General features: G+C 39.3%; 1 protein-coding gene across 5 annotated transcripts in view; it reads right to left on the bottom strand.

Annotated features, from left to right (window-relative positions):
- Positions 1-932: 932 nt before the first annotated feature.
- The window catches only part of CIMIP6 (ciliary microtubule inner protein 6), a 42,329-nt gene continuing 33,925 nt past the window's right edge, over positions 933-9,336 (bottom strand). For 2 of the 5 annotated variants that reach the window (XR_005066756.1, XM_037047912.1), the window contains exons 6-7: positions 5,566-5,711; positions 933-1,309 (exon numbers count right to left, since the gene is read on the bottom strand). Coding sequence is in view for 2 of the 5 variants with exons in the window: in XM_037047912.1 (XP_036903807.1) it covers positions 5,571-5,711 (141 nt within the window). In the remaining 3 variants the exon portion in view is untranslated. Of the gene's footprint in view, positions 1,310-5,179; positions 5,712-9,336 lie in introns of those variants that run through there. The other 3 variants (XM_037047910.1, XM_037047908.1, XR_005066757.1) reach the window with 3 other exon arrangements.

Below are 9,336 nucleotides of genomic sequence, written 5' to 3'. Positions count from 1 at the left end.
GCAGGACGCTGACTTACAAACTACCCTGCGGCCTGGGAAGAAAAACTTTAATATATGTATATACTTATATTATAAAATGTTTTATACTTATAAGACTATATGTGAATATAACTATATTGAATCTAAAATGTAAAATATAAATATATGTTATAAGATGAATGCATTGGACAAAGCCAAGGCAGGGTAGGATTGAGGGTGGGATGTGGGGATGGGTGGGGTGGGGGATGGTGATGGGGGGAAAGTGGAGGCAACTGTGCTAGAACAACAATAAAATTTTTAAAAGAACAAAGACAAAAAGAAAGGGAGAGAAACATTGATGTGAGAGAGAAGCATCGATCGGTTGCCTCTCACAAGCACAAACATAAAGAAAAAAATTAAATAAATGCATTTGGTAGTATTCTTTTTTCTCCCTTTAGAACCTTCCTTTCCTAAAGCATGGAAGTGGTCTGGTTATTTAAACAAACATTTTTATTTGCTCATTACATTTTTCATAGGATCATGATTTTGAAAACGAGATAACGAAACCCCACATTTGTATGTTGCTTTATAAATTTTAAAGCATTTTCAAATCAATTCTCTTGTCCAGTTTGATCCTTAAGACCACCTGTGACTTAGAGCTGAACAGAGTGGTTCTCACTTTGTAGATTAGAAAACTGATGTTTATACAGATGAGATGACCTGTCTTGGGGATGGAAACTAGGTTTTTCAATATCGGTTGAAAAACGATATTGCCTTGTGAGAGGCAACTGATATTTTGGTTCAGTGTTTGGTCCAAGCTGCCAGAGATTTTCAGCATTTTTTTTAGCCTCCTGGGAGGGGATTACTGTTAAATGATACGAGTCAAAATGTCTGTGAGTCTAGGCTCATTTCACTTCAGACAGACAAACACAGGCAATACACACAGCCCACAGGAAGTCTCGAAAGTGTTCTCTGTCAGTTTTATTTTATTTTTTGGGAAGCCGAGGATGTAAGTGCCTTTTTTTGAGAGGAACGTTATTCTGTGACCTGGTGTGATGGTTAGAGTCTCCCGAGGCCAGGTGTGCTTCGCCTGCACCAAGTGTGCAGTGCAGAGGTGAGTGAGGGATGTCAGGGTCATTGGACAGCTCCTGGGGAGGCCGGGCCTAGTTTTCAGAGGACTCAGGTTTTCCAAGAAGGTTGGAAGGACAGTTGAGCTGGTCCTAACTGAGCCATTCTACTGGAGTCGAGTTGGAATTAGTAGTTCCAGGTAAGGCAAGGGTACATCAAAGCCGGGTGTAGCATGGTTACGGAAATGCCCCAAATTCACTCCTGGTGCTCTCCTGACCAGGTCCTACGTGTATAAGACAAGGGATAATAGACAAGAGGTGTAACTTACTTCCATGGGAGAACCCCTCCCTATGGGTCCCCTTCCCAGCTGGAAGGCCAGAGTGTGCTGGGAGGCTTAGAGGGTGGACGCCTGGGGCCTAAGGTCCTAACATGACAGCAGTGGTGTTTTATTTGTTGAGCCCGATATTTACAGTATTTCTGAAGTACAGAATCTTTAGAAGGAGCCTGGATTCCATTGTGTGTTATGGGTTCAAGCACCACCTATTGTCTTTCTTTAATAAACAACTTTATTGATATACAAATTCACATGCAATAAAAGTTTACCGTTAATTGCAGAACCATTTCATCATCTCAGCAATAAACCTTGAACCCATTCGCAGTTACTCCCCACTCCCCATATTCTGCATCCAGGCCCCCAGCCACCACTAATCTGCTTTTTGTCTTTATGGATTTGCCTATATTGGACATTTACTCTAAATGGAATTAAACAATTTCTGGCCATTGGCATCTGGCTTCTTTCACTTAGCATAAGATTTTTTTTGACATTTATCCATGTTGTAGCATGTATCCATACTTCATTCCTTTTTATGCCTGAATAATATTCCACTGGATGGATATACTGCCTTTTGTTCATTCTCTCATAAACCAATAGACACTTGGGTTGTTTCTACCCCCTGCCTATTATAAACCGTGCTGCTACCACATTTGTTCATCTGTGAGCAGCAGTGCTGGGTCATATGGTAACGCTATGGTCCACTTCACTTTTTGAACTGCAAAAATGTTTTAAAGTGGCTACACTACTTTATAATCCTACCAGAAATGAATGAAGGTTCCAATATCTCTGCATCCTCAATAACACTCTTGTCCTCTTTCTGATTTTGCCATCCTAGTGGTTGTGAACTGATTTCATCGTGGGTGTGATTTACATTTCCCTCATCCCCATGATGTTGAGAATCTTTTTATGTGTTTGCCATTTATATAGCTTCCTCAAAGAAGTGTTTATTGAAATCGTTTGCCCATTTTTTAATTGGGTATTTCTTATGGTGTATAATTCTTTTAAATTAACTTTATTGGGGGCAACATTGGTTAATAACAGTATATAAGTTTCAGGTGTACAATTCTGTAGTACATCATTTGTGTATTGCAATTGTGTGCTCATTACCCAAGTCTAGTCCCCCTTCCGTCACCACAGAAGCGGGTTTGATCCTCTTTACCCTCTTTACTGTTCCCCTAAACCCCATCCCTCTGGTGACTACCATACCATGGTCTGTGTCCATGAGTTTGTTTGCTTGTTGATTTCTGTTTTATATCCCACATATGAATGAAATCATATGGTCCATGTTCTTTCCTGTTTGACTTACTTCACTTAACATGGTACCCTCAAGACACATCCATGTTGTCACAAATGGCAATACTTCATTATTTTTTATGGCTGTATAGTATTCTGATTTATATATGTACACCTCTTCTTTATCCAGTCATCCATCGAAGGATACTTATATTTTTTCTATGTCTTGGCTATTGCGAATAATGCTGCAATGAACATATCTTACAAATAAGTGTTACAAATTTTTCTGATAGAAACCAAGAAGAGGGATTCCTGAGTCAGATGGTAGCTCTATTCTTAATTTTTAAGGAGCCTCCATCCAGTTTTTCATAGAGGCTGCACCAATTTAATTCCCACCAGCAGTATATGAGGGTTCCTTTTCCTCCACATCCTCACCAAGTTGTTTCTTATCTTATTGAGAATAGCAAATCTAACAGGTATGAAGTGGTATCTTATTGTGGTTTTAATTTGCATTTCCCTTATAGCTAGTGAAGTTGGCCATCATATATCTGTTGGCCGTCTGTATGTCTTCCTGAGAAAAGTACCTGTTCAAGTTTCCTGAATTAGGCTTTTTTTTTGTTTAGTTTATGAGATGTTTATATGTTTTAGATACAAATCTCTTTCATGTTTGCAAATATTTTCTGTATTGGTTTGACTTTTCACATTTTTTACAGTGTTCCCTGAAGCACAAGTTTTTAATTTTGATGAAGTTCAACTTATCTGTGTTTTCTTTTGTGTGTGTGTGTGTGTGTGTGTGTGTGTGTGTATTTTGGGTGTCATATCTAAGAAACCATTACCTAATCCAAGGTGATAAAGATTTACACTTATGTTTTCTTTTTAAGACTTTTATAGTTTTCACTCTTACATTTAGGTCCATTTTGAATTGATTTTTGTTTAATGTAAAGAAGAGGTCCAACTTTATTCTTTTCATGTGGTTACCCAGTTGTCTAGCACCATTGTTGAAAAGACCATTCTTTCCCCATTGAATTGGCTTGGCAGTATTGTTGAAAATCAATTGACCAGAGTTGTATGAGTTTACTTCTGGAATCTTAATTAAATTCCATTGATCTACATGTTTATTCTTATATCAGTACCACACTGTTTTGGTTTACTGTAGCTTTGTAGTATGTTTTGAAATGGCAAACTGTGAGTCCTCCAACTTTGTTGTTTTTCAAGATTGTTCGGCTATTCTGAGCTCCTAGCATTGCTACATGAATTTTAGGACCGGCTTCCATTTCTGCAAAAAAAAAGGCACCTGGGATTTTGGTAGGTGTTGTGTTGACCCTCTAAATCAGTTTGGGGAGTGTTGTCATTTTAACAATATAAATTATTCTAATCCATGAATATGTAAAAGCTTTCCATTTATTTACATAGTCTTTAATTTCTTTTAACAATATTTTGTAGTTCTCAGTGTGAAATTATTATACTTTTTTTTGTTTAATTCCTAAGTATTTTACCTATTTTTGAGTGAACATCACAAAGTTAAAACACCACAAAGCTCACTGTTCTCCCAGAGATTCAGCCATTTTTTATTGAATCAATGCTCTATTGTTGGAAGTCTTTGGTTAATTTCCAGAGTTCGGAAACAGTTGCTTTTGACAACTTTTTTCCAGTGTTTTAATTTCCTTTATGGAAGACTGGATTTGCAAAAGTCTTCTTTACTCTGACATACCAGGTATCAGAACTGCTTGATTTTTATTGACAGACATACTTGCCTGTCTCTAAGGACATTTGAGTTTAAGCTAAGATACGGAGCAGGGGTGTCAGACTCATTTTCACTGGGGCCACATCAGCTTCGTGATTGCCTTCAAAGTGCTGAATATAATTTTAGGACTGTGTAAATATAATTTTAGGACTGTGTAAATGTAACTGCTCCTGAACAGTTGAGCAGGAGCTCGGCACTGCTGCTGGGTAGAAACAAGTTTCCAGGCCTGATAAAACAAGGTGGAGGGCCAGATTTGGCCTACAGGCCTTGTGTTTGCCACCTGTGATATAGAGGCAGGTTACTGGCTAACTTCTCTGTGCAGAGAAGTTCCTTGGGAGTTCATCTTGGTGGCTGTCAAGGTTATATTAACAGACATACTGAGCAAAAATTCCCATCACTGAAGACAGAGGTGTTAGAAATTGTTCCCCAGTGATTGGAAGTGAGAAAGTAATAGTGTCCAATAATGAGGCATATTTTTCATGTTCCTTGGTAGAGCCTCAACCCAAGAGGCATATTCTTACATCCCAAATGTAAGGATGACAAATGCACTTCAAGTGTCACCTTTAATCAATTCTTCGTTTTAACCGGGAGCTCAATGTTAAGAAAATCCCTCGACACATATGGCCTTAGTGCCAGTCACCATATGGGCCAGGGCCAGCCAGCAAATCGTGGCACTCACAGGGGGTGGATGAGGGGAGTTTAATAAGGGGATTACTTAGGAAGCTCTGGGAAGAGTTAAAAGAAGTCAATAAGGGAGGGTGTTATACCACCAGCCAGAAATAGTGATTACCAGTCCTTAAATGTCCTTAAATGTCCTTTATTAGGATGGAGTAAATAAATGAGAGCTTTAGTGATTAATGTAGTTAGTTCTTTCGGCCACTTCATAGTACCAAAACTGAGATTAATTATAGTAGAATCAATACTTTGTCCTTAATTTTTTTCAGAATTTTTTTATTGAAAACACTTGGGAACATTTTTAGAGCTAACAAATGCAATTTATCATTAACCTCTCCTATCAACTACTTCAACTCCATCTAATATAGTGAGAGATTCCACATTTTCCAGGAGTTTCACGATGTACTTCATTGTCTTGCTTAATCCTCACAGCAAATAAATCAGCAATGCAAAGTCTGAGAGTCTCCACGACTGCCCTCACTCTGACACCAACTGTAAGTTCAAGGGTCCCCAAGAGGCCCCTCAGGTTTGATAATGTGCTAAGAGGACTCACAGAACTCACTTGAAGCTTTTGCACTCCTGGTTGTGATGAATTACAGCGGAAGGACCCATATTCAAATCAGCCGAGGAACGAGGCACACAGGGCAGCATCCAGGAGAGCTCCAAGCACGAGCTTCCGGTTGTCCTCTCTCCGCGGAGCTGTAGGCAGCGCAGTAATATGTAAGTGATCTCTCAGTAATATGTGATGATACACATGGACTATTGCCAGCCAGGATGCTTACCTGAGTTGGTGTCCAGAGTTGTTACTGAACTTGGCCGTATCATCACGGTTGACCATCTGCATGGCCACCTTATTCGCTGTCCTCTACAGAGGTCAAGCTAATACTATGTGGCCAAGACCCCCCACAATAAATCACACCGTCTGGCATGGCCTAAGGACCCCAGGTAAACAAAGACGTTCTTATCGGGCAGGATATTCCAAGGTCTTAGAAGCTACGTCACAGGAGCCAAGGGCAGAGGCCAGGCCTCTCTTTGAGCGAGGTTAATCCTTCACTATACAAGAGTGTGTTAGGGTTGTAGAGGCCCAGTATAAATCCTATAGGCAGGCAGACTTCTAATAGGGATTTCCTTTTGTTCTTGTTGCTCAGTGACATTTTTAGTGTATATAGGAATTACTAGACACAAAATTGTGTATATTGGACATCATGGGCTAAGGGAAATTTGACTACAGGCTGACCCTTAAACATACCTTCTATGTCCAATCCAGCCACAAGAAAAAACACTTAAGCTGTTGTTGCTATAAAGAAACAAACAAAACCCAAAAGCACCCAGAAAATGAAATTGTTTTTATAGAACTTAACTAGAAATGTGATTTCTGTGAGAACTACCATTAAGACTCTAGCCATGAAAATCACATTAGGTCATACTCTTCAACTTATTTGCTTATGATTGTGAAACAGAGAGATTGTGAAACAAAGATTGTGAACCCTGGGGAACATTTTTGGGTGTCTCCTTCTAGAGCAAAGTGAGCTAGAGACTGAGGAAATCATGTGACCTATGAGGTTATTTCAGAGGAAAACATTAGGCATCCTCCAACTACAGAATGAAACCAGACAGTTGCCAGCATCGTTTGGAGAACATGCTGTAATGAGGAAATTCACTCTTCCAGAGGTGATCAGCGTGGTTATCCGTCCACCTTTGACTTTGGTGGGCATGTAGCAGCTCTGGGCTCTGCCTTGCTGGCTGGAGTATTGTAGATCATCTTGATATAATTCATCAGCCCAAAGCATTCTCTCCATAAATCTTAATACATTAGCAATGAATTTCTGTAGTGGAAAGGCTTTCTTCTTCTTTTTTTTTTTTTACATTTTGATTTATGGCACACCCTTGGCTGGGGCCACGTTGCTGGGAGAACAGTGACTCTCACTAATCCTTGCATGCAGCCTGCTCTTGCATCATGACTACAAATGCCCGACAAAATACTCTGTTACCAAGACATATGTTTTATTTGACACATTAGTAAGTGCCCTTGTGAATTTGCTTTTTCAGAAAAAAAAAAGGACAACTTTTGTTGCACAATAAATCAAACCAATGGCTTCCAGACTTTGTGACTTCATTTACCAGGAAAATCATCAAAATTTTTTGGGGAACTGACAGAGAATTGTCAAATGCTTTCTTTTGCCAAAGGAAGACACTACAAGGAAAAAATTTCCTGATATCTAAAATCGGAATCAATTCACGAAAAAAAATGGTTTTTGTAGGTTTAAACTCAATTTAATCAATGTGATTTGTCTTGTTTGCTGCTTATATCCCCTAATTTGTCCTTAGGTCCAATATCAGTCTTGTAAATGACATCTTCTAGTAGTTATTTCAAAGGAGATTTGTGAGTAACCAACTCTCTTAGTCATGGAAGCAGGAGAGCATAATAATGAACACCATGGAGTCTGGAGCAGAATGCCTGTGCTGGACCTTGGGCAAGTTCCTGAACCTCCCTGTATCTTAGTGCCATAATTTCTAATATGTAATATTAATAGAATCTCTCCCACAGGGTAGTTATAAGGTATCTCAGAGGGTGGGGATTAGCACTGTGAGTTAAAATATACAAAGCACTTACAACAGTGCCTGGTAAAATTGTATTATATAACCACTGTTAATCTATGTAGTTTGAAAAAACACCCATATTTTGTTCCCATTCTTGAATTATAGTTCAATTAAGCATGAAAGTCCGTGTTGACCATTTTTGCCTATAGCATCTTTAAGATACTACTCCACTCTTCTTGAATCTGTTGTCGAGAAGTTTGCTGCCATTATGATCATCTTTCCCTTCCAAGTAGAAAGCTTTCTCTCTGATTTGAAGGTTTTTCTCTTTTCATTTGATTATCTGTGGTTTCAATATTGTTGTTCAGGTGTGGACTTAATCTAATTTTTCCAGCTCAGAATTCACTTGGCTCCTTCAAACTGAAGATTCATATTTTTCTTTAATCCTAGAAAATTCTCAATCACTGTGTACTTTAGGATTAGGGCCTGATACAAATGATTGAAAAAAAAAACCTACCTCTTTAAATCAGAGTGGTTTACACAAGATAGTTTATTTCTTTCTCACATAAATTAGGCAATCTTGGTGGAGTTTAATAACATCAGGGGCTCAGGGACCCTTCTATTTTATTGGCCTACCACTCTTGGCAAGTAAATTTCTGCTCCAATAATGTCCTCTCTATTCCAGTCACTAGAAAAAGTACAGGGAAGGGCCGACCTGCTCCCTTTAAGGACCCTTCTGGAAGTTGCACAGACTGCTCTGGTTATCCTACGTAACAGAGTCATTTGGTCAAGCCACTTTGGAGGGAAGCAGGAGATCATGTTTTTATTTCAGCCAGCCAATTCCCAGTTGGAAGTGGGTGATTCTATAATACGGCAGAGGGAGGGAGAGATTTGTTATTGGTAACAAGTAGTAATCTCTGATATAGCTATTTTTATTTCATATTTCTCCCCTTCATATTCCTTCTATTATATCCTATGGGATTCTTAGTAACAATCTATTCTTAGTGTCTCTCCTTTTTAGGATTTCATTTTATCTTTTTCTGTTGTATGCTCTGAGATTTCTCCACCTCTGTCTTCCAGTTTGCAGGTTTTCTCTTAAGCTATATATTGTCTGAGTTAAGTTTTTAAAAAATTATATATTTTTATCTCTAGATTTCCTATAGCACCCCCCATAGGCCTATTTTCATGGTATTCTAGATTTTCAACATAGTTTTATTCTTTTACGTCTTGAATCTTTTGATGCCTATTTACATTATAGTCTATTTGCTCCATTGCCTGTAATTCTTGGGGCATGAATTCTGCTAACTCCCTTCTAAAAGTTTTTCTTCTTGCATACGTGTGTGTAACTATATATGGCATCTCGTCATGGGTGTGTCTTTCCATGGGGCTCATGCACCCAGGGTTATAGAATGTTTGTTACTACAGGCAGTTTCATATTTACCAGGGCCCTTCATGTTTCCCTGGTCCAACCGTTTTTTTGTTGCTTTCCTGGCTTGGAAACTGGCACTACCCATGAAGCAACATCTGACTTCCACTCCTGTGTACAGTTTGGGAGGTGCGTCCTCTGAGTGGTAATCAGTTTGCTTCCTCCCCAAATTCTCAGGCTGATGGGAGGAGACCTTCTAGAGTCCTCACAGCAGCAAAGCTCATCTGGCATCCTGGCTCTCTGTTCAGCTCCAGCCCCAGGGCACGTGGGGTCTCATCTCCCCTTCCGGCTCAGCTACTGAGACCCCTGCCCCCAAGTTCAACTTCAGATTCCATTTCTCCAGTTGCCTGTTCAGCAGCC

The sequence above is a fragment of the Sturnira hondurensis genome, unplaced genomic scaffold (assembly GCF_014824575.4).
Source record: "Sturnira hondurensis isolate 20B ecotype Veracruz unplaced genomic scaffold, ASM1482457v3 Scaffold0006413, whole genome shotgun sequence".
Taxonomy (NCBI): Eukaryota; Metazoa; Chordata; class Mammalia; order Chiroptera; family Phyllostomidae; genus Sturnira; species Sturnira hondurensis.
The sequence above is the reverse complement of the archived record's forward strand: the minus strand, read 5'-3'. Positions and strand labels throughout refer to the sequence as shown.